This window comes from Rhinolophus ferrumequinum, chromosome 15, assembly GCF_004115265.2.
Source record: "Rhinolophus ferrumequinum isolate MPI-CBG mRhiFer1 chromosome 15, mRhiFer1_v1.p, whole genome shotgun sequence".
Lineage (NCBI taxonomy): Eukaryota > Metazoa > Chordata > Mammalia > Chiroptera > Rhinolophidae > Rhinolophus > Rhinolophus ferrumequinum.
This window is the reverse complement of record NC_046298.1, coordinates 31,016,689-31,042,396: the sequence shown is the minus strand read 5'-3', so window position 1 is coordinate 31,042,396 and position 25,708 is coordinate 31,016,689. Positions and strand designations below refer to the sequence as shown.

General features: G+C 48.0%; 1 protein-coding gene across 5 annotated transcripts; it reads right to left on the bottom strand.

Moving 5' to 3' along the window:
• Positions 1-1,585: 1,585 nt before the first annotated feature.
• On the bottom strand, positions 1,586-24,720 carry IRF8 (interferon regulatory factor 8). 5 transcript variants are annotated; one of them, XM_033128594.1, is made up of 9 exons: positions 23,671-23,804; positions 20,959-21,133; positions 15,698-15,881; positions 13,115-13,203; positions 11,597-11,702; positions 10,384-10,434; positions 5,253-5,639; positions 4,321-4,436; positions 1,586-3,737 (listed from the first exon to the last, which is right to left on the bottom strand). In XM_033128594.1, the coding sequence occupies exons 1-9, from the start codon at positions 23,700-23,702 to the stop codon at positions 3,561-3,563; spliced, it is 1,317 nt and encodes a 438-aa protein (XP_032984485.1). In that variant the 5' UTR covers positions 23,703-23,804; the 3' UTR covers positions 1,586-3,560. The 5 variants fall into 5 exon arrangements, with proteins under 5 accessions (XP_032984485.1, XP_032984490.1, XP_032984488.1 ...); XM_033128597.1 differs by lacking the exon at positions 23,671-23,804 and adding an exon at positions 24,585-24,720 and having other exon boundaries at positions 3,561-3,737; XM_033128598.1 differs by lacking the exon at positions 23,671-23,804 and adding an exon at positions 24,398-24,543 and having other exon boundaries at positions 3,561-3,737.
• Between the last annotated feature and the right edge of the window lie 988 nt (positions 24,721-25,708).

Below are 25,708 nucleotides of genomic sequence, written 5' to 3'. Positions count from 1 at the left end.
ATGGCTTTTGCCAAAGTTAATGTACTAAGTGGTACTCAGAAAGCAATTGTGGAAATATCTTAATTTCTTTAAATGTTTTTAAAGTACAAAGAGTAAAGGCTGCTTATTCTCCAGAATGTCTCATCAGCCCCTTCCCACTCGGTGCCCTTGAGGTCCCAGAGAAGGGTCAACATCTCAAAAGCTCGTTCACGTCTACAGTCCTAACGACATTTTCTAGGACCCCCAGTTACTCCTGTAGCATCTTGTCCCTGAATTCCCTCCTCGTCCTCTGAGGTTGCTGCATGCTGCTGAGTGGGAGGGATTTGTCAAGTGTCTGTACAAGGGTGTTGAACTCTGGGAAGAAGCAGACTTTATCAAGTCTCCCCATTTGGATCTCAATCCACAGGACAGAAAAGGGCTTGCTTATAAACAACATTTCTAGTTGCAGCATTCGGGAATTAACGTGACTCACTGCAAAGATTTCTAAGAAAATCAGCAGTTTGCCCAGCTGCATGGTGTTAGCAGGCCAACAGGCTTGAGCACGGCCGCGAGGTGTTGTCAGAAAACCTCTCGGACTGAGTTGTCCCCCCAGGACACAAATGTTAGTCAAGGATGGACCCGAGCCTCGGTTTCCTCATCTATAGACTGAGAATAACAACAGCCCCAGACATACTTGGCTCATTGGAAACTGGAGAGAGAATACACATTGCTGTGTAGACAGAGTAAGCTGGATAACGCCTCTCTGCCTGGGTTGGCCAGGGTCTGTGCCTCCCTGCAATTGATTGATTTGTCCTGGGTTGTTCAACAGGCATGACCCAGTAGCCTGGAAGCAATCTCCATGAGTGCCATCGGGGGTCCCTCATATCCCCACTCTACCCCTAGAACCTAGCACAGTGAACATGCGTATAAATGGAAGGACACGCACCCTAAGCACGTATGGCCACCCAAAGTGGGTGGCCCTCCTACAAATCATTTCCAGCAGCCTTCAGGATAGAAACTACCTCCTGCTTTCTCTGCTCCCTCTGCACATCCATTGTTCTACACACAAGAGCCCAAACAGGCCCTCCTATTTTAATAAACACATGGTGCAGCCCCGAATTTGCTCCAGGAAATTCTGTGTGGTCTGCGAGTCCCCATACCTTTTTTGCTGTTAATTTTGGGATGAGTGAAAAACAAACAAGCAAAAAAATCCTTCACATCACAGTGCAGTATTATTTTTTAATTCCCCCTTTGAAGAACCTAGAATCTGGTGGAAATGATATACGATGTGACAGTGATTTAAAAAAAAAGCAAACAAAACGGAGCACATATCAGTTTTTAAAAAGAGAGAATTTATTTTAATAAAGAATAAAAAGAGATCAATATACTTTTTAAATGCATACAAAAATAAATAGTCATTAAGTACATTAAAGATGGGGGCTTTAACATTCATTTGCATTACAGACGAAAGCCGTTTGCTATCTTACAAAATTTCAGGAAGAAAAGGCCGCTGTCTTTGAAAAGGTAATGCTCACTTTGTTGACCAAAGGAGAAAAGCCACTTGTGCTAAACTTTTCCTATACCCTCATGTCAATGCAGACACGTGCACTGACCTTCATAAAGGTCCCACGTTTATGAAGTGTGATGAGCACTACACCTGCGTCACCCTCACAGCAGTAAAAATGGGACAGTTAAGGGGCATTCTGTGGCTTTTCAGATTTTAAATGAGAGACTTTCGTGTTCCCAAGACCACCAGGTCGGCTGAGCTGGGGCAATCTGTCCCCCAAACCCCAACACCTTCTCCCATTTCTCCGAATGGGTGTTGACAGGTGAGGCCCCCTTCCTGCCCTTTCATTGTGAGAGTCTGAGTCAGGGGTGATGGTGACTCAGGTTGGGTGATAAAGCAAAAAGAATAGAGAAAAGATTCTTTTCCCCACCACCAAGAGAGGGGAAGGGAGGCAAAAGGACCATCCCCAACCCCCTAAAACTGCGCGGTGTCTACACCCTTGGTGGGACGGACTCAGCCAGATCAACAAACTCTGCACTGGCAGAAAGTGGGGCCGGCGCTCAACACACACCATGGGTGCCAATCTCTGTCAGTCGCAGCGCACCACATGGGAACAGACAGACAAATCAAGGGCACCCCAACCTAGCAACATACAACACCTTTCTAGAAAAAACGTTCAAGGGCTTTTTAATCCTGAAAGCGGTTTTAAAGTGGTTGTAGAGATGGGCTATCCTGCCTCCTGGACTGTCAGTAAGATGGTGCGAATTGCCACCGTCATTCAGCCAAGCCATTGTTTTCCATCTTCTGTCTAGCTTTTGATTAGCATCATGATGTAGAGTAAACATTTTGACACATCCTGGGGGTAGTAAGGGCATCTTCTTTGCTAGTAAATAGGGTAAGTTCTTCTAAGGCTAACACTGGGACTTCTCCATTGAAATCCCAAGAGACAACTCTGTTGAGCAGAATTTGGTAGGGAGTGGGACCATCTTGATCCCCAAGGAGTGGCAGGGACGGGGGAAGGCATGCTCCCACACAGTCCACCCCTGGACCAGTGTAGCGGTGACAGGCTAACACATGTCATCCACAGCCCCCAAGCCACTCTAGCCACGCCCACACACTACACACCACCGGCTGGTGAATGGGTTGACTGAATCGAAGGCACAATCAGAATGCTCGTACAAGCCACAATTAGTTTTTGAACTTGTGGTTTATATCCTGCCCACTTTATAAAAAAACAAAAAAAAAAGTAAGAAAGAAAGAAAAGCTTCAAAGCAATTTATAATAAGACATGTAAAACAGTAGAATTAAAAGTACAAATATTTTTAAAATAGGTCACAACAATTTAGAAAGAAGAAAAGAGAGAGGTATCTGGCGTTGGTTTCATTATAAAAATGGAAAAATAAATTTAGCTCTAACTTAGCTCCAACCTTCCTGGCAACAAGGGCCAAAGGGCAATTTCTCATTGTCTGAAGGTAAAAATACACCAGTTCACCTGGTGATGGAAAAGCTTCCCTAGCACCGAATTCTGGGAAGAATATACCTTCTCCTAACAAGGCAAGAATTTTGTTTTCACGTATTAAAGGGAGGCTAAGTATCTAAGTATTTTCAAATCATGCTTAAAAGTAAAAAGATACTTCACATGGAATCAAGCACATAAAATCATACAGCTATAGCTCTAACAAAAGATAAAGATGAAAAGCAGCTTTGTTCTCCCAGGTCGATCTCCAAATGTCTTTCCTGGAAGCAGCTAAGGCCTAGCTGAATTGAATGCCCAGTGTTTGGAAATATCAATTATCCCAAAATGCTGAAAGAATCATAGCAACTAATGATAATTAGGGGAAAAGGGCAGGAAAAGAATGTTTTCATCCTAGGTACAGCATTCATACCATTTAGCGTGAGTTTCAATGCTTATATCTGAACAGTAGATATAGCTTTGTTTTCAATGTCAAGGCCTCCGAGAACGCCCTTACTAAATTAAGAGCAGAGTGAGGCGTCCCACCCCAGGTCAGGGGACCCCACATCCTTAAATAATTACGACAGTAATTGTAATAGTGACATGTGAGATGTGGGCGGGGTGGGGGTGCCCGAGAGAGACTTAAACTGTGATCTGTTGGTTTTCTCTGAAAAAGGGTCTCTGGTGAGAGGCACAAATATCTGGAAACATCCGGAAGACCTGGTCTGGCTGGGGCTCCTCGGGAGCCTGCATCATGGACCCAGCACCACAGCTCTTCCCAGCTTCTTCTACCAGCTGCCGGACGTAGAGTTGTTCAATCTAGAGGGATGGTGCACAAGGTAAGACAGGGAGGTGGGCAGTGAGGTGGGACTTGCTTCGACTCCAGCCAGATTCTCTGAGTACCCCAGTCCAAAGCTATCATGCAGAACGTCCACAGGGTCCCAAATGAATGAACCCAGAATAGGCAGATGCAAGCAGTAACCCTACAAAGAGCCCTATGCTCTCCCAATATTGTCCCCAATCTGGCTAGCCAGGGTCCAGAATTCCACCATTATAGTTTCATTTCTTGGACTATAATTAAATAAGGGCTTGCAAACCCCTAATCTGTCGCTTAGACCTTCAGGCAAGGTGGACTCTTTCTGGGAAGGAGGTTTTGATTTAGCAGAACAAACCAAACAGGAAAAAAAAAAGAAGAGGACACATAGGTTGTGAGAGCCCTGGAACATAAGAAGACGGTTCAGAGGTGGCAAGAATCCACTTCCCCACCTGAAGGTCTCACCCCGCCCTGCCTCTGCCCACAAGTCCTTGCTGCCTGTTCTGTGGGCCGAGTATAAACTGGGTCCTGACGTGTAGGCTAAGGCTGGGCGATCTAGCCACAAGCCCTGAAGCTGCCTGCACTTACCTGCACAAGAATGAGTTTCGAGCGCAAGGGGGTCATATCTGGAAACTCTTCTCCGAAGCACAGCACCACTCGACTGTCGGGAAGCCGGCTCTGGTTGTTATAGAACTGCTGCAGCTCTGGAAAGACATGAGGAGGAAGAGGCGGGTGTTTACAACCCCTGGCCTCACTACCCTCTTCATCAGGGGGGCTCCTTGGTGCTTTCACACCTGAGCTCACACATGCCACCTCGTCCATCTTTCTGGGGCCTTTCTCCAGGAAGCCTCCAGTTCTCAGGCCAGGTGGCAGGAGAGACATGACATTAGCTCCTGGCCAGTGCTGTTACAGGCAGAGGAGCAGAGAGCTATAGGGGCACAGAGAAGGGGGTCACATCACACGCAGCACTGCAGGTGGCCAGACGGAATGATTTCAGACACCCTGACCTAGAAGGAACACACGGGGTGGAGTCCTAATTATACGCCTCACAGAATAATAACATGTCACAGACAGCTGACATGTGGGTGGGTGCAGGTGTCGTCCTGAGGACTCTGTGTACAAGGTCAGTGAACACCAATCGCCGAGGACCTGGCCAAGTGCAGATCTGATCCCGAGTGCCAGGGGCAGGGCCTGAGACTGCATTTCTAACCAGCTCCCTGGGTATGGGAACAGTCCACAGTGGAGTTGCGAAGTGTGAAGTTCCTTTGTCCTCCCGACAGCCACACCAGAAAGGTACATATCTGCACTCCCATTCTACACATGAGGAAGTCAAGGCACAGAGAGGGTCCCCAGGTTGCTCATCAAGAAACTGCAGAGCAGGATTCAAATGCCAGGAGTGCTCCTGCTGCACCCATGCCCCTGGCCCCTCCATATCCCCACAGGGACTGTGGGTGGCAAATAGCCCATGGGAAGGAGGCAGGATCTTTAAGACTTGGACAGCAGGTGACAGGGGTACAGACCTCGGAAGAACTGGCTGGTGTCGAAGACCTTGACCACCTCGTCACGCTCCAGCTTGTTGGGCCTATCCTTGCACAGCACAGCGTTGCCACTGTAGAACACGCGGCCCTGGCACAGCCGCTTGACCAGCACACCCTGTCGGCTGCTGTGCAGCAGCACTCCACGCTCCAGGTGCCCGAACAGCTTTCGCGTCACCTGCCTCTGGCGCTCGCTGGGGATGGTGTCCGCTGGCGGGAAGCGCACCAGCTCCAGGCCCTCGAGCCCGTACATTTTGACACCGGGCAGACCTGGCTGGCTCAGGGACAGGCGGCAACCCTCAGGGCAAGTGGTGGTGGTCTGGCCCACCAGCTTGCCCCCGTAGTAGAAGCTGATGACCATCTGGGAGAAGGCTGTGGGAAAGAGGAGGACAGGTCAGGGCTGAGGGGAAGGGGGCTCCCTGGTCCTTCCTGTGCAAATGCCCAGAGCCTTTCTTTCTCTCAAACTGGGGAGCTTAACTTTTTGTGCGTCTAAGAGGACCTCTGTGGCATTCTGGGAAGTTCATGCACCCCTTCTAAAAATAATAATTTTTATAGGCATGAATAAATACACAGGATTACTAAAAAAACCAATGATTTTTGAATATAAAAAACTATAGTGCTCTCTGTACTATTGGGGAAGAGCTGGTAAAGAGGTTTTGACAACTTAATTTCTTAGGAAAATAGCTTCATCTCACAGGTTCTGCTATAACACTGTTATACTATGTATCATACAATGTTATAATATTAACATATGTACTATACGATATCATACTATATATTATACAATGTTACAGTATATATTATATAATGTTATCTAGATATATAGTTGGTTTTATACTGTATAACAATGTGGCCTATTGCCTACATTCATAATGGAAGGAAATTCTAGATTTGAATTCAAAGTTGATGAAAATAAAATATAATCTTTTTCTTGACAAATTCACAGTTCCCTTGAGATTCTCTGGATTTCAAAGTAAGAATCTCTCCAAAACCTGTCATCCAACCCTGTTCTCAGGAAAGAGTATGAAAAACACTCAGATTAAGGCAACATTTCCCATAACGTGCGACACGTAAGATGATTGGGGGTAAGGTGACACAGCATTGAATCAATGAAAAGATTATTCCATTTTCAATATTTCTCAATCTCTGATCACCTCAAAAAGAAAGCCCCAGTTTGGTGTCCATGGATCTTTAACACCTAATCCTGACAACCCCCTTTTAACAAAGGGACAAGAATTAAGGGACAGGAGCCTTGGGCAGGTGGTAATATCTGGCCAGAATTTCCAAACTCTGTCTGGTTTTCCCTGAATTTGCTATAACTTCTGCTTTCCTACTTATAGAAATTGGCAGTGGTTCTCCTTTTACAGGCAATGATAGATGGCCCCCATTTAAAATAAACTTAAGTTTGAAAAAGTGATATTTAGAGAAAAATAGGATATTAATAACAGTGGTACCCGGACACGAAACTAATTGTGAAGGTGGAGCGTAAGTGACTAACGTCTGGACACCTCTAAATTAAAGTAGGAATGAAGACAACAGCTAAATCCAGGGGTACCACCTGAGGAATCTGCATTTTAATAGCTTAAACTATAAGAAGTACATGCACTATCAATGAGCTTGCTGAGTTCAGGGCACCTTTTAAGTGCGGCAGACCAGTCCAGGACTGCTCCCTGGGACCACACAAGCTGTGAACAACCCAACACCATGGTACCCCCTAGAGTTGTGCATAACTGTGAGGGGCGGCCCTATGGGTAGCCACCTACCTCCCCTGGGCTAACGCTTCTGTGCACTTACAATTCCTTGGACCCTCTCACTGGGCTCTGCTCAAGAAACATTTTCTTAGATATGAAGACTCTCCACTACTATTCCCAGGCTCCGTTTTCTCCCACGTTGGAGTTAACAGGCATTTTAGAATCATGCAGGGCTGGGGTTCGGAACTGCAGGTGCTCCAGTCCAACGCATTCATTGACATTTAGGGAAACTGAGGCCCAGATGGGGTCACCCAGCAGGTAAGCGGCCGCCCCAGCATCCAATCCCATGTCTCATTACCCCCACTCACCATCCTCCTCCCCGCCCAGTCTGCATGTCCTCATCGCCTGATGACTTGACACATTGCACTTCCTTCACTTTAGAACAATTCTGAACTTTGTCCCAAATGAATGAAACACTCCAGATGACTCTGTCACCAGTCTGTCCCTTTGCCCTGTCATTGCTGAGGCCTTATCTCACAGCATCTCTCGACCGTGTGAACTGACTGCTTCAGAGGGAGCAACAGACAAAATGTTCCAGATGCCCAGGCGGGACTGTCCTACTGACCCCAATGCCATGGGACCGCTTAGGCTCAGAGAAGGTTTGCGCTGGAAAGGCCTGAGTCACGACTCACCGTACCTACAGGTGAGCAGTGGAGACCCACGTTGCAGAAGCCACTCATCAAGTGCCACCAAGGACTCAGTTCAGCCCTTCCGCAATTCTAAGAGCCCCACCACAGCCATGGCTTGCTCCCGTTACATCTACTCACCCACTGAGGACACCCTGCTAGGGAATGGCCTGACCATAGTGGCAGCAGAGCACAGACTCTGCAGACCCCTGCCAGCTGTGTGACCTGGGGCAAGCAGCTTTCCTACTCTGTGCCTCAGTTTCTCCATCAGCAAAGGGAAAACAATAATACACCCACCTCACTGGGTGGCTATGAGGATTGCATGAGTTTGCATTTGTGCTTAGCATATGTCAGCACCATATAAGCGGTTATTAAATAAACTAGAGTGATAGGACAAAAGATCAGCTACATAAATGAGATACCTGAAGTTATAAGCCACAGTCTCTGGCCCACACAACACATCCCAAGTACTGTTCCCAGTGCTTTGGACCTATTAGCACATTTCATCCTCAAAATGACCCCATGAGATGGAGACTATTAAAAATTATACCCATTTTCCAGGTGAGAAAACCAAGGCATAGACACTTGCCTTCAGTGGCACAATTGCTAACTGAGGAGCCTGGATGCACTCCCCTCTTGGCAGACTGCTTCACATCTGTGTTCTTAAGCAGTGAGCTACACTGTTAGTATCAAGCACAGCCCTGTGCCCTAATCATGTCAAATACATACAGTCAAAAGCACAAACAGGCAGCCACAGTCATGTTTGGCTCCACCCGCACAGTGGGCTGTTGTTAACGCAGATTTGCTGCTACCTTTTTATATTGGACAATTGCACCTAAAAATCCAGACCTCTGGTTTCTCTAGAGAAATGGGAAAATTGAGCCTGGCTGTGTCTGCAAGTCCACAGGGTACTCTCTCCCACATGCATCCCAGTGGGGTATGGTCCCTCTACTTTGCAATAGTCTCTGCCACTCCCTGTTATCTTCACCTGCCATTTCATTCATTACATTATCTCGAGCCTGCAGGGTTAAGAACTGGGGAACCCTAACATCAACTTATTTACACTGGGGGGGAAATGGAGGGGTGAATTGAACAGAGGTACCAAAATCCAAAACTTCTAAAGGAATGTCATAGGGTTTTCTTTGCAGGAGGCAGTGGATGCAAGTCACTCCACTCGCTGCTTGCTGAGACAGCTCCGCAATCAGTTGAGAAAGCTTCCTACTCAGACCATGTCTTCTCACCCAGATGCTGCAGCCTGGTGCCTGGCTACTCTCTTGCCCCCAGAAAGCATTGGTCAGCAGACACCCCAGGCCACAGCTCAGAGCTAACCAGGTCAAAGGACCAAGGCCATGATCCAGGGCCTCTGGGAGCTGAGCATGGAAGCTACCCAATTTAAATCGGAAAACACGCTCAAAGCCAGATGCCTGGGTTTGAACCTGGCAACGCTGCTTACCAAGCTGTGTGACCTTGGGTGAGCAGTTTAACTTCTAAGTCTCTGTTTCCTCATCTGTGAAGCAGCAGTTATAACAGTCCCCAGGGCTGCTGTGCAATGGATGAGAGTTTGATGAACGAGGCCATTGTTTTCTTTATAATTTTCTTGCTTAGGTGAGGACCTGCCTCCACCACCCCAAAAACACCCGTCTCGTGAGGGCCTTGCTTAAGGCACTTCTCTCTGAGTCCCATTTCCTCCTCCGTGATAGAAGGCCTCAGAACCCCGGCCCTAACTTTCTGTGGTCCATCTTGATGAGTCAGGCTGTTCCCTTCTCACAGAACCCGGCAGATGGCGGGGAACACACTGGCTTCCCTTGCTCTGAAGACACCACCAAGGAGCCTCAATGTAAATCCCAGGGGTCACTGGAAGGAGCGATGTCCGAGTCCCCAGCATAATTAGATACCAGTGGTACTGAGGCCATCTCTGTCCGCAGAGGGCAGGAGAGCACGGGGCCATGCCCCAGTTCTGCGGCCCACAAACTGTGTGACCAGGGGTTTCTGAGATGGTGCAGTGGGAATAATAATGGCACCTACCTAGGGGTGGTGGGAAGGGGTAATGAGATGAGGCCATGAACGTGTCAGTGATGACACTGGACCCCGTTAGCATTCACGAATGTCAGCCAGCACTGTCATCATCATCATCACCACCATCACCATCACGACCTCCGTCATCATCATCATCACCACCATCACTACCACCATCACCACCTCCATCACCGCCATCACCACCATTGTGGTTATTAGTATCATTATTGTTATAAACTTGGGTGTGGGAGAGAGTAAAAGAAACTGACACACGGTGAAATTCATTGACCAACATGCCCCTACCAGAAAATTTTAATAACACTACGTTTAATCCTCACAACCCTGCCCTGAGGTGGTTGTTATTGCCGTGCCTCATTTACAGATGCGGAGCCTGAGGTTCCGCGTGGTTCAAGGACGCTGCCCGGATCACGTGAGAGGGGCCGAGCTGGGCCTCCCGTGTATCTGTCCCCACACTTTCTCCCCCACAGTTACACCTGTAAAGAGCTCTTTGGATCTATTTGTTGGTCCAATCCGAGAAGAGGCTCAAGAAGGCCCGCCACTTGCTCACTCCCAAGTCAAACAGAGAAAAGGAGGAGTTAGGTGCCCGACTTCTAACACCGGATCGCGCTTGTCCACGGACCCTCAAGAACCCACACAGGTCCTTCGAGCTTCGTCTTCACAGAGTGCCCTCCCTGACCCTGCCCAGCCCAGGTTGCCTCGTACCTGAATGGTGTGCATCGTAGGCAGTGTACCCCGGCACCAGTGGCAAGCCTGCTGGAGAAAGAGAAAAGCAGATCAAGCCCTAGCCAGACCAGCTTGTGTGGGGACCCAGCCTGAAGGCTCCCCCTCTCCAAAAGTTTCTTAAAAAGCCTCTCTTATGGCGTGCTCCTGAGGCCCTGCCACAGGCTTCCGCTGAATTTGGTGTTTTTCCCTCTCAGTGCGGCGACTCATGTTTCATAAATGCAGAAACCAGACCTCAACCCCACCAGCATGGAGGAGGGAGACTTCCTCTGTGCTGTGGGATTTCTGACCATTTGTCAGTGTGACACTCTGGGGCCACATTTCCTTCCCCCCCGAGGGCCTGCTCCTGAAATATCGCTGGACTGTGTGCCCAGCATCCAGAGCTTGTCTCGGAGTGGAGCTTAAGCCCAAGCCAGCTTCACAGAGGTACTGCTGAGCCCAGGAGAAGGGGGCTCTCCCAGAGGCCCCTGATTTGACTCCACCCACACCCCGGTAACCTTTGAGGCCAGCTGTCACCTCCCCGTCTCCTATAGGGGACAGTGGGGGAGAGGCCAAGGGAGGAAGCAAAGGCGCTCATGCTCAGGGATCATTTCAAGCATGGGGCAGGGGGTCATCAAAAGCTAATAAGTGGGTACATGCCTCATTTAGCCTCAGGATCCTGTGGGGCAGGTCCTGGTGCCTCCATTTTTCAGATGAGTAAACTGAGCCCCATACAAGACATGCAATTTCCCGACAGAGGATTCAAATCCAGGGCTCCCAGCGAGCTATTGCCTGTACCTAGACTGCGATCTCCTGCCCTCCGGCCGCTCTGGGCTATGCTCGGCTCTGAGGGCTCCTTAATGTCCTAAGAAACTAGATGGCAGACCTAATAGACAATGTGGCCCAGACCTGCGAATTTCTTCTTGTCTTGGAGTTCACTGCACTCTGTCCCCTCCAAATTTCCCCGGAGACTAGGGGGGAGAGGACACCTGCGATGGGAAGGACACGTGTGCCTTCCTGGGAGGCAGTGGCAAACGAGGCTAAGAGCATGCCTGAGCTCTGCCCTCAAGGGCCATCTCTCTGGGCTCAGTTACTTTCAATAAAATAGGCACTATAGCAGCTCCCCTGCTTTCAACCGGCCCTGGCCGCTGTGAGGCTGAAACCGTTTACGTCCAGCCCCACACTACTTGGGGTGGTCCTGGGCTCCCATCCTCACCTGCACTGGGCTGCTGCATCCACCAGTCTGGGAGGAGCTGATTCCTGCAGGTTTCAGGTGGGGAAGGGCTCCTTTTGACCATCCCCATGTACTCGTCCACAGAAGGCTGTGTGATCGGGGATGAGAGAGAACAGTGCTGTCACTGGGCTTCCAGAGCAGGGCCCCAGGATCACAAAGATGAATGGCTTATGCTTAACTAAAACCATATTGTCACCTTTATCTCACAAGATAACAGGGAAGTTTTACTTTGCATCTTGAAAGATCCAAGACAGTCCGGTGGGCTTCGTGATCAAACCACGTTCCTAGCCTCTTCCCCGTCCCTAATAAGTTTATTGGCTTTTACATGGAACTGCAATTTATTATTGCAATTCTGGGACACCAAGGAACAGTGACACTGAACAAACTCTTCCATGTTTTAGTGAATCTCACTCGATGCGCCATGTCTAGATTTTCCATCTCTGACCCATTCCTTACAGGAAGTTGATAAATCCAATTAGGAAATGTTTTTGAAATCTGCTTTTCCTGTGATCCTCGTGCGCCAATCCAATTATCTCACTCACTTAGCTGAGTCGGCAGAAAAGTCTCATTTGGAAAATGGGACATTGTTGGAGAGATACGAAGCCAGGAATACATTCAGTCTGCTGCCAAAGACCACCCAGACATGTAACAGCTGCCATGTGCAGAAAAGTCAGGCAGCTTAGAGTAGGTTACAATTTGTTATCTGTAGTTTCTGACTCCCGAGCTACTCTTTTTTTTTTTTTTTGAATTTGAAAATAAATTTTTTCCCCCAAGCTACTCTCACTCCTAAGGATTCTAGTATGACCATGCGAGCAGTAAGAATTTCTATAGCACCCACACCACCTTTGGCAAGGGCTGTGTGAGATTATTTTAATTATGCAATGTCCACCTTGTAATAGCCATAAAAACCCAGTTAAGAAGCTAAAGGTGGAAGAAAATGACATCCAAATAGCTAAAATGGGTATTCAAAAACCCATTGCCTGAGATCTCATTAAGCCTTTACCTACAGCCTATTAACTAGGACATTCCATACAATTCAAATCAGCTTGGTGATACAGCTTTCCAAGCCATCAAGGATGAAAAACTGCATATTACAAGACAGGCAGCCCACCAGCCATGAGAGCTAGTACAGCAATCATGTCAGAGAGACAACCCCAAGCAAGAAGGACAGTTTACATTTTGTTCACGGCAGCCTGCTAAGAAGGCAAGGCAATACATGGTGCGTTATAAAAGACTGCCATTCAAACTGGTGGAAAAGTCTAGAGCTTGAGGGAATGTCACTGACGCAAAGCACACAGCTCTGCCCCAGCCCTCAGGACGAAGGAGGGGACACCAGGTGAAGGGGCAGGCCAGTTGGCAGAGGCTGGCCTTGCGAGGGCAGCCCAGTCCTCCCCTTCCAGCCCTGCCAGGGTGGAAGCAACGTGCTGGAGACATGCTCACCAAAACACATGCATCTTCTGTGGTCGGGGCCAGACCCCTGGAAAGGGTGCCCCCACTCACCTCCTTGATCAGCTCATCAATTTCGGAACGCCCACACTCCATGTCCGTGACTTCATTCACACAGCCAGGCATCGCCACGCCTACTTTGCCTATGGGAAACCAGACAAACGTGACAAAACGTGACCATGGCACTGAGGCATCACAACCCTCAGCAAGGCTATAATCTGTGGGTTGTTTTTTTGTTGTTGTTTGTTTTTTTAATGCGGAGCTGAAGGAAATAATAGTCAATAAGGGTCTTCCCGGGTTTGGGAAAGGCCTATAAATTTTTTTCCCATGCTTCTTCAGTCATCTGATCAGCAACATTAAAAGAGAGAAGTTGGTTGTTGTTGTTTCTAACACTTACAGGACAGAGACAGCACTGTGGTCTCTTCCGTTTGCTGAGATCTAAACTCAATTCACATCAGCTACCCTTTACACCAGCTACCCTTTAGACCGCCCTACAGAGGTGAAATTTATAAGCTGGGGCACGTGAAGACACGCAAAGATCTTCTGGCAAAATAGGCCTGCAGGTTGGAGTCTTTTTTTTTTTTAAGTTAGTCGGCAGGAAATCTCTTTTTGGCCTTTCCAAATATACACGTACACATTTGTATGCACACTCCATGCACGCACACACAGCACAGCAAGTACTCTGGACCAGGCTAGTTTCTTCCTCAGACAGACACACGCCCTATTAAGCTTATCGGTGTGAGATGGATTATAACCAACGCACACATCTTTCGGAATTCATTAGTCCCCAGTGATCTACAGAATTGACCTACTCTTTCACCCTCACGGAATTTTGATTTCATTTTGATAGGTTCAAGAATTCACTTAGAAGCTTTTGATGGGGGAAGTAGGGGACAAGTGGGGCACCCCCAATGCAGCTTGCAAATCACTGAAGTACAGAAGAGAACGGGTCCATGGAGGCATTATGCAAATGCAACATTTCTTTGCCCCCTCCTCCCGCCCCGAGAACCTGTTAAAGAAGCAGTTCTTTAACATCTCCCATTGCAGGTGATGCTGGCTGCACCCCATGCTATAAACAAGTTAGGGTCACCTGCCAGTTCAAGCTTCACTGATCTTGCAGGTGGGGGAGTCAGAAGAACTTCTCCATTCCTTCAAATCACAATTTACTTTGTGATGACAAAAAAGTATCCAAAACTTGGAAATAAAGCAGAAAGATAATTGTTTGGCTTTTCAAAGCCATTTCAGAGGATTATCTAATCTCCCCTCAGGATCATCTGATTCTCTAGGGCATGGTCAGTTTGTCTGACTTAGCATTGACTATCGATGAGGCTTCTGACTCAGTAAAGTCAGGTGTTAATTTACAGGTAAGTAAGCTACCAATGACGAGTAGTAAAGATAACCCCCGAACTAGGGCTATATTGTCCGGTTGGACACTCATGAGTTCAGCTCAACCTTCTGTTTTTCACTGACCATGTAAACCGGTATTACATTCTGTCAAATAACCTTGGTCACCATGCTGGTTACCTCATTAATGAGTCAAATAACTCTCTGACCGAGGCTCACTATACATTTTTTAGGGTCACCATTTTAACTTCTTTTTAAATTATACATCTACATTTTCAAGCCCCCCACAGTGGGAAGAGCTCAAACTCAGACTTTGTGCACAGACCTAAGCAGTTTTTGAGGGTTCTATTTCTATCAGGCATTCCTGGACTACGAATGGACTTCTAAGGAGAAAAGGGTGTTGAGTCAAGATTCTAATTGCTACATCGAATGGCTGAGAAAAATCAGTGAGTTACAAGAATGTTTTAAACCAGCAATGGCCAATTAGATTTTATCTCACGGGCCAGCTCTGACTCCTAGCAGCGGCACAGCAAGCCACTTTGAAACCAATCCTGGGACCCAGATTTGAGCTCCATACATCTGGATGGATTAGTGATGTGTGTCTGACCAGAACGCCCGGAAGCAGGCCTGGGGGATGTGCGGCTAACCCTGCTTTAAACTCCTCACAAATGCTTTCCTGGGATTTTACAACTGGAAGAGATTTCAGGAATTATCACATCCTGCATTCCCAAACAATGATCAGGAGCTAACATGGTATTGAGTCATATCCGATCTCCAGCCATGACACCAGTAGTGCCATCCACCACAAATTCATTCAAGAATCTTACCCTCCACCTTCATCAGCCATCCCTTCTTTGTCTACCTTATTTTCCCCAAGCCTCCTCCGAGAGTTACTAGAAAACAAAAGGAATTACTTCCATGCTGTCAGAGCGTCCTCCTGACCAATCCCGTCACCGTCACCGGGGGAGTCCTACAATGTACTCCTGGTCTGACAGTGAGCTGCGGAGCTGGCCGCCACCCAACACCCGATCTCCCCGCCCTTTCCTCCCCTCATAGCCGCAGCTGCCTCTCACTCAACTGGAAGCTGCCACTGGGTCAGCAGATGGTGGGTGAGGTCAGCAGAAAGAGATCTCCATATCTGCTTATACAAAGGAGAGAACTATTTTGTTTAGCTTAAAACCACTCGCCCCAGACCCTCTGGGCGGCGGCTTTGACCCCAAGCCCAGACTCTCCGGTGGGGGACTGCAAGCCGGGCAGCCTCTGTTGGGCTGAGTGCCCATCAAAGATAGTTACATTTTTGCTCTTCCTCAGGGACGATGCGGTAAACTTTGTATGGCTCGGAAATGTCCAGCTGGGACCGGTCTGTCACTTCCTCAAAATCTGGACTCTTGTTCAAAGCACAGCGTAGCCTCGTCTTCCACGTGGCCGGTTCAGCTTTGTCCCCTTCCTTAAATTTCCCTTTAAAAACTGCCCAGGCCTAAAGGAAGAGAAAGCAGCACATGAAACACACGGCTGGCACCTTGACCACAGATACCCAATGGCCACGGTCAGGACCAGCACATTCTCACGCTCCTAAAAGTCATTTTTGGCCATCATCTCTCATTCAAGGAATTTCAGAGCTCAGAGACCTCCATTAGACCACTTTTTTCGACAGATGTGAAAAGACCCAGGCCAGGAAGGGGTCCCCCAAGATTGCCCAGCTGAGCCGGTATTGGAACCCAGGCCCATGTGTCCTCCCCCACACAAATCCTTCTCTGGACCAGAGGGCCAGGGGGAGCCTGAGGTCAAGTAGCACAAAGAGGAAGTTGGACATGGTTTCACTAGAATGTTAAAAACAAAGAACAATTTGTGTGTGTGTGTGTTTATCAACCCCTACCATGAAAATTTAGCATGAAAAGGGAACATTTGCAAAAATTCTGTGTGTGGTCATCCACTGCCCTGCTACTTTTAATAGAAATTTTGTTTGGCATTTTGGCATTTATTCTAACCTCCTGGGTGCCAGCACCCCCAACCCCCTCTCTGGCACTATTTAAAATGCAATGAAATGTTTTCCCTCTCTGATGGTTTTTTTCACAGTTTGGTTTTCTGACCTCTCCAAACTTTAGACTCTGAACTAGTTCCAGAGATTGAACGATGGAATGTAGAATGGGGCATTAAAAAAATTTTAAAAATCAAACATGTGAATGGGCATAGTTTTAAGTTCAAAATTAGAATACAGGACACATCAATTAGGAGGTCACTACTGTCAAGTGAAAATACCCTTTGGCATTACGCAAAATCAGACATGTCTTCCAAACTAAACTAATACCAGATCTAGAGGGAATTCTCAACCCCCACACAGGAAAATGCAATTCCAAGAGGTAACTTTCCCAAGGTGACCCTGTCTGGGATTAAACGCCAACTCTTCTGATTTCCAACCCAGTGAATTTCCACTAGGCCAAGTGTTCTCAAGCGTCATGCCAATGCCCTGGGGAGCTTGTGAAATGCAGATTCCTGGGCCTGCCCCTCAAGAGTCTCATTCATTGGTGTGGGTTAGGTCTGCAAACCTGTCTCTTTAGCCAGTGATTCTGACTTAAGTGGCCAGGAAACCACACTTACAGAAGAAACTCCATAACTCCCCTAAGAGTCACAGTTCCGTTTAAAATAGTCTTGGTTTTTTTTTCCCCTCATAGAAGACACCTCACAGTTCACTGACAGCACTCCCTCCTTTGTGGATGCTCAGAGCTTAGAGTTTGCATCTCTGCTCAAGGTAAAGAAACTGTTAGAACATTCCTATTAATGAGCACGAGCAGTCATTTCCTTTCCTGACGTAGATGCAAAACTCCCCTGTAGAGATATGTTTCAAAGTAAATGGTTTTCAATCCTGTCCAATCTTTTTCTCAATCATTTATTAACTGCATCACAGACCATGCATGAATATTTTTTCCCAGAGAAATATAAGAGAAAACATGTACACACTGAACAGTAATTTCAGTTTCTTTTTATGTTAAATCAGAGTGTCTCCACCTCGGTACTATTGACATTTGAGGTCGGATGATTCTGTGCATGGAAGGTCAGCAGCTCTCCTAGCTTCCACCCACCCCCTCCACCTATCCCTGCCGGTAGCACGCCCCACCCCCATTATGACAATCAAAAATGTCTCCAGACATTGCCAGATATCCCCCAGGGAGGTAAAATCAGGCTACACACACACACACACACACACACCCGTTTGAGAACCACTGGGTTAATCCATACTACAAATGGACCTTGAAGAGCATGGATTTGGGGGCAATGCTAGTCCCAGCTGATGTTTATCCAGAACTGCCCCAGCCTACATACTGTCAGTCACTGGTTTGCTCAAGGCTCATACTCACCCCCATGAAGAAAGCCAGGATATCAAAAAACAAAGCAGGGCCCCTGGGCTGGCATCGTGAACCCCGCTTCCAGCCCGCCCTGAGTCCTCTCAGGGGCTCCCTGGCCAACTCTAGTATATAAGCTTAGCTGGGGGATCTCGCAAGACCCGAGACCTAACTCTAGACAGAACAGAGTGATTCTGAGCCCTGCCAACAGCAGCCACCACGGCTGTCCAGCCTCTACTGTAATCTATGGCTCTGCACTCAGCAGCAGCCAGCATTAAACGCAGGACTGCAAACTCTTCCTACCTTAACATTCTTGTCTCATCTCGTGTTTTAAAAATCAAATGCTATTTTTTATCCCTCGAAGGCCTACTGAATTTGAAATATCTGTGCTCCTCAGTAAGTTCTAATTCATGTAGGCTTATCACAATGCCTGGTCAATGAGAGAACAACAAATGAATCATAACCCTCCACGAACTCAATTTTCTGCCCTCAACTTTAGGAAAAGGAGGCCAAATACTTTTTAAAAAATAAATATGAGCTGATATCAGGGCCTTATCAGTATGCTCAGGGATGTGGTACAAAACGAGCTAAATGTCTTTCACAGTCTACCATCTCTGGTCTGGCCCATGAAGCTGACCTCAGAATGACATCCGTGAACAATGAAGGATTCTCCAGTATAAGTGGCTTCTGACAATCCACTGACTAAGGTAGGAAATAGACGTCTAACCCCGTCCTACCTATTGACTTCTTCCAACAGCAAAGGCATGTTTGGTGGACATCGCAGAGCTATGCCCCTCAGAGGATGGAGTGGGTGAACACAACTCAGGGCAGTGCCAGATGGGTTCTTCCCACCTGCATTGCACCAGTCCAGTCTGTCACCCTCCCACTGGCCTCCCAGCTCTGGGTGGGTGCCCGTGTCTCCCTCCCACCCCCATTCCTGCTGAGATTGTACACTCATTTCAGATTGCCACATTGAGCAACTGCGTAATCAACGGAAACATTGGGAATCTTGCACATTTTTCTCAACGCTGTTGAAACGGCCATGAAGAGCATTGCATAAGATGTATAAATCTGGGGCTTTATTTCATGACCCCCAAGCAGGGAGCAGTGTGAAGGGAGAGGCCTTGGGTCTCCACCAGCAAGCCACAAGCCAGGGTTCCATGGCCTACCGGTCCAGCCCCCTCTACTCTCTTCCTGAACTATGCCCTCAGCACTCAGGCCTCTGGTGAAACCTGTTCATCCTGGCCATGGTCAGCTCCTAGCGGGGTTCTCCATGGAGGAGGGGGAGAGTGTGCCTGCTGAGGGCATCTGGCAATGTCAGAGGTGTTTGGGGTTGTCACACCGGGGAAAGGGGTGCTACCGGCATCTAGTACATCGAAGCCCGGTATGCTGATGGACATCCTACAGCACACAGGACAGCCCCACACCAAGGGACTATTTGGTCCTAGATGTCAGCAGCACCGAGGTTGAGGAGCCCTGGCTTATCGCCACTTATAATCTAGAATTCCCAGCTGACTGGGTGGACCTTGGGCACTGTTTAAATTTAGCCAGAGTCATTCCCAAGAGAAGGCACCATGATGCTACAGGTAAAAACCTCTGAGAGAAAGGGATCCACGCTCCTCCAAGAATGCGAAAAGAGGCACTAGTGGCATAAAACCCTGGCAGTGTCCAGGCTCCTGACCTACGTTCCCTGATGGAAAGAAATGTGCTGGATACTCAGGCCACATGGGTCCCCTTGAAGGTGAGTGCAAAATGTCCACATGTGCCCACTTTTGTTGGAGAGAGCCAGTAACTGGCATCAGATTCTCAAAGAGATCTGCGACCCCAGATGACAGATTTAACAGAATTGCTATATGTGTTGCCCCACTGCAAATGTCAGCAACTCAAAGGACTGAAATGCCTCATAAGCCAACTTTGACCTATCTATGTTCCACTCTGGGGCCAAGGTATGATCTTTTGTCATTTTTGTGTTTTTTGTGTGTGTGTCAGAAGACAGTCTTCCCTGGCTAAAAATCTGGTGCTGCACTGAGGACCCACAGGGCCTTGCTCCCCTCATTCATCCAAAGTTTCAGGCCTGATTCTGGTCCTCTACCTCCCCCATTCTCACTCACTCTCCCCTCCCTGCTCCTGGCCCCCAAAGGCCCACAGAACAAGCTCACACTGCAGCATTTTCAACCTGGGCTCTGAGTCAGACTGCATGTGGTGCTTGTATTTGCAAAAATAGAAGCCTGGGCTCAGCTTGACCGAGCACCACTTCTGGAGCCTTAGAGAAGTCCAGAGGGGACTCCGATGACCAGGCTGGACTGCAGAGCTGCGCTGCCCTGGCTCCTGGCTCCTCTGACTAAATCTAAGCGGAATAGCCAAAATCCTGTTTATCAGTACTGCTAGGGAGTGGGAGCACGGGCTCAGGGTTGGGGTGCCTGGATTCAAATGCTGGCTCTCTCATCCAAGAGCTGTGAGATCTTCGACAAGTCACTTTTCCTTTCAGTGCCTCTACAGAACAAGGACAAGGGCAGCACCTCCTGTATAAGACTGTGGGAAAGGAAAACACAAAACCTGTGGGGCCAGGCCTGGCACAGAGCAAACTTTCAATCAATGTTGGCTGTCACAATGCGAACGGCAAAACCAATTAGCAAGTCCCTCCATGCTTGGGGTACTCACTACTCTCAAGGGAAGTCAGACTATTTCCAGACATCTGCTGCAGGTTCAGGACACCCCACATGACCCGGCAGGAAGTAATGACAGATGGTGTCTCTCTCATCTGAACTGACCCTACGTTGCCAAACACAAGTAATAACTTGGCAAGAAAGAATCCTTAAACCTTTCCTAAATTCCAAATGGAATTTAGATGGTAGCCCAGGGGGTAAAGATCTTAGTCTCAGGGCCTCAGAGAAGTATTTTCTCTCTGCCCCACCCCCACCCCCATGTGCTTGCTCGTCCTCGTGCAAAAGAAATGGTCATATAGGTAAAGAAAGTGCCCTCAATCTCCTCACTGAAAAAATGCCACCAGTATACAATTGACCTCCAAACTGATTAAAATATATAATAGATGTAAAATCACCTAGTATATTTTTTGAGACACAATTCAGTACTCAGTCAATGTTTGTTTTTAAAAACTGGATTAAGTTTCAAGAAAATAAGAAAGACGTCACTCAACACCTCCATCGGCCTAGGACTGCGCTCATAGTGGGAACAGGCAGGTCGAGTCTTTACCTTGAAAATGGAGGCATCGACTTCCTGATTATAATCTTGTTTGCCAGCGTGTTTCCAAGGGATCCGGAACATGCTCTTCTCATCATTTTCCCAAATCAGCCCTGGGTACATGTTGCTGTCGATTTGCTCGATCAGCCACTGCCGAAGCCGCCGGCCTCCATTCCGGTCACACATCCTTGGAAAGAAAAACACATATTCTATGACACCACAAATATTATCTCATTAATCACAGTACCCCACGTACTTAACTGCCAAGAAATGCTAATACAAAAATCAGAGGGCTGTAACACAGGTGCCAACTTAGGGGAAACCCACAGATCCAGGAACCCTGGGCCACCTGCCATGAGAAGACAATGCCTGTCTCCAGGACCTCAGATCCCTGAATGAAAACGAAAAGCTCCCTGGGAAACCTGCAACTGCCCATCAGCCAGATGTTGGTCCCACCTAGGATTCTGGCTGGGCACTTCCCAGCTTTCACCTCATGTGCCCTTTCTAACACATCTAATGGCGTCACTCCTTTCTTAGCACTAGATATGGAAAAATCACTTTTACGGTTTCAGATCCCTCCAATGCGCAACCTCTAAGAGCCAATCCCATTACTTGATGCCCGGTTAGACCAATTTTTGTGAGCATTTATGACATTTGTGATCTTCGAGAAACAGTAGCTCTTCAGGCTATAGCCTTCGAAATTGAGAAAAAAGCATGAGTTTGAGAAGGACAGAGCTGGGGTCCCATTTGAGTCCTTGAGCCATTTCTCAGCGGGGTGACCTGGGAGTATCATTTAACACCAAAATGTCAGCTACACTGGCTGAAACGCTGGGACAATCATTGGTACTTGGCATCATTGTAAGGAGAGCTCAATGTGTATAAAGCACCTGAGACGGTGCCTGGACCTTAGAAGATTCTCTCTGAATAACAGATGTTATTACTATCCCAACTTTCTTCTTCAGGAGCTCTTATGACCCACTGGAAGATAGCAGACAAGACTGAGGAAATAGACTGTGGCTACAGACAAAATTAGCCAGGCTAGACTGTTCAAAAAGGCAGTAAAATCGGGGGGCCTCATCATCCCAGGGTGCCCAAAGACGTCCTTCGGAAGAACATTTTTGCCAGAGCAGCCAGCTGTCCCAAGAGTTGAGAGAAAGAGAGAAAGCAATCACGCCATATCAACTCACAGCCCACATTTACAAGAACAGGGGTGGAAATCCCCTAGGCAGTTGGACAGACGCCCACTCCCCCCAAAACAATAGCATTTTTAGTCTTCTGATTAAAATGTGACCTCTTCAGGCAAACTAGTTTGAAAAAATCAGCAGTGACAAGACATAATATTCCCCCCAAGAATATGATCACATCCAGAGCAATGCTGGTCCATAAAGCAAGAAATGCACATTTTGGAGACTCCAGCCACCCTGCAGGTGGCCGTGGGGTCGGAGAGGGGATCCAGGTCCCAGGAAGAAGGAGGTGAGGTCCCATGAGCACTGAATGTAACTTTTTCATCCAATAACTCCAGCTCCCCAGTTGTGGATTTAAAAGGGGTGAAATGTGTGAAATAGGAATTAGACTTCGATTTGAAAACTGTGGACCCAAGCAACGGCTTTTCTCCAACTACACCTTGGGAAAGTCACTTGAACCTCTCTCTGAGACTCTCCTCACCTGCAAAGTGAATGGATCTCAAGCATCCCAGAATTCTAAAACAGTCTCTTGTGTTTATAAATAAAGGACAGATTTGGGAGGAGCACCTAGTGAGAGAAATAAGCCACCACCACCAAGCTCCCCCACCGCCCAGAAAATAACTTGGCAGTGTACACATTGTTTTCCTTGGAGAAAGGCAGGAGACGTTCCCCTCCCTTGAGGAAGGAGCTGCGTGGAGGAGGGTGAGAGGGGGCCAAAACACCACAGAAGGACTGGTTGTCTATTAAAGGAGATGCACCCGCTCGTTAGCCTTTTGCTCACCCCCTTCGTTCAAGGTGCCTAAATTAGAGTCTGTGTTCCAGGAGCCTCCTGAAACAACAATCAAAATTTTGTATGTATGGGCATTTTGGGAGAAAGTGGATCAACACCTTCTCATCAGGATTTCTAATAGATTCAGAACCCCAAAATTGCTAAGGACAAATGTCTTGGTGATTTATAAGAAAAAGAGAAAAGAAAGTAAGAGGGATGTCATTAAGAAGAAGAGTGTGTCATAGAATATGAAAGCTGAAAAATGCTTTAGAAATCATCTAACCCAGCCCCTCTTTATTTGAAAGAGGAAAAACTGAACCCAGAGAGGCACCCCAACCTCCAGGCACCCTAGCAGGGGAAGTCTTATTTTACTCACTCTGCAGAGAAAAGTCATGGTTAAGTTATGAGATCTCAGCACATGGACAGCCCCACCTGAATTTTCAATGAAATCATCTCCATGATTTTAAGCAGCATTAAAAGTCTAAGATTCTAATACAGTGAAGACCCATCATGATCTATTGAACACTAACAAAGTAATTCCACCAAATGCCGAGCCAGGAAATTTATAAGCCCAATCACATGTTTATAACTTCCCCTTCCTTGATTTTTAGGTAATAATTGTCTTTATGGGCCAAGTCCTATCTGGAGCTAATCTGCACCCTATAAATGGGTCCGGGGGTCAGGTTTCCCAGGCAGCAGGTGATATAGAGGCTGCCTTGGGCCCAACAAACCAGATTCCAGGATGTGTCTGAGAGATGGTGCAGTACTCACCTTCTCCCACACCTCTTAGGGCCCGTGGGCATTTTCTCGGGCCACCACAGACTTCCATCCCCCCAAGACCAAAAAGCATCCAAGCCATTTCTCCCTCTGGCTTCCAATCTTGCTGAAATGACTAGACCATCCCTAATTCTTTTCATGGGGGAACTTGCCATAATCCAAAAGGACACACTTAGAACACTTATTTAAGGACTGTCTCCTAATTTAAGTTTAAAATAAAATTAACTGTGGTATATCCCCTCGTATGTTGGGGGAATCATTTTAAAAGAAACCCAGAAAATCGGTCTCTAGTTTCCATTCATGAAGCATTTCACAGCCGTGGGTAAGAAGCATATCTCAACTTAGACAGTCTGCTCTTTGCTTTGGGATCCTTTTACACCAAAATGCTCTTGTTAGCTGTGACCCCATACAGACTTTCTTGCCAGGGACTGTTAGGCTATGATGGAAGCAAAGGAACTCAAACCCGACTCAGAAATCCTAATTGTCATCAATCGGAATAAAAAACCCGGTCTGCCACCTTCACAATCTCACCCACACAAGCACCGCTGGTAATTGGGAAGTTTCACAGTTATTCCATGTGGCAGGATTTCAGCAGGATGGAGGTCTTATTTATAATAAAGGGTCAATATTTCCCTTCATTACATGAGCCATTCTAAAGCTATCCATGCAAACTCAATTTTAAGAAAAATGAGATTTTAAAAAAAGAAAAGTTTCAGCCAACCTTTGGGAGCAGCCACACAATGATCAACAACGTGGACCTTCGCTTTGGAGTCAGGAGAAATAGAGGGGTGGGAGAAAACAGGAGACAGCGATCGCGCTGGCCCTGTGACGGCGCGGCAGCTGCACTCGCGCCGGCCCGCTCGCTGGGCCCGCCAGGCTGCCGGGGTCTGCCCGCCCAGGCCACCTACCTGCCGCCTGCGCGCCGGGACCGCCGCCCTTCTTCCTGCCCGCGTTCCCACGCTTGCAGCTGGCCTCCGGAGATGCGGCTGCCGGCTCCCGCGCCCGTGCGGCATTAAGGGCGGAGGGGAGCTCGGAGCGCTGAGCGACGGCCCTGTTGGCCAATGGGTAAGAAAGAGCCGCTAGGCCCTCCCAGTCGGCACCGCCCTCTCGGTCCGCCTTCTTCGAAGCGCTCGCCTTTCCGAGAAATCACTTTAGGCAGAGGCGGCGGAGGCTAAAGGTCCGGATATCTTCCGGGGTCGGCGCCGGGGGTCCCAGGGGTGCGGCGGGACTGAGGTGCCCCCTGGAATTCCCGAAGGGCCGCGGAGGCGTCTGCCGGCCCAGGTCAAGGTCAGGGCGGATGGTGGGTGTCAGATGGCAGAGGTCAAGGCGCTGCCTGGCTGTCAGGGCCCAGGCGGAGGTCAGGGTTGTTGGGTGGAGGATGAGTGTCAGATGGCGCAGGTCGGGTCCGAGGTGGAGGTCAGATAGCAGAGGTCAAGGCTGGGATGGTGGGGCCCAGAGATCAATGCTACAGACAGTAGGTGGTCCCCGCAGAGTGACTGCCAGTACCCAAGCAGGCCGTTATTTCGAATGTGGCTGAAGTTCCCAGAGCTGTATGGAGGCATCCATGGTCCCAACCAAGCCCCTGGTAAAGTGTCCAGACAGTGGCAAACAGTCCACCTGAGATGCGGCAAGGACCGGCCACTTACAGAATGGGTCCTAGATGACCAGTCATCTGCCCTTGACTGGGAGTGGTAGAAGAAAAACGCCCAGCTTTAAAAAAAAAAAGTGTCTAAAACCACTGCCCTCTGAAGATCAGAAATAAAAACAGGAGTGTCTAGCATGTTAGTCCTAGAATGTCCAAATAGGGAAATTTTCATCATAAATTCTTTTCCCCAGAAAACATCAGTCATCTTGAGGAAGGGTCCCCTGTGTATCTGTGTCTTCAGTTTCCAGCCTTTCCTGGGTGTTTAGCTGACATTTATTGTACATCTGGGAGTGGAGTGAGGGAACAACACTGGTGAAAGAAGTAAGCACAAAAGTCCTGGAAACAGAAGGTTCGGTTCTGGAGTACCTTAAAATAGAGGAAAAGGAG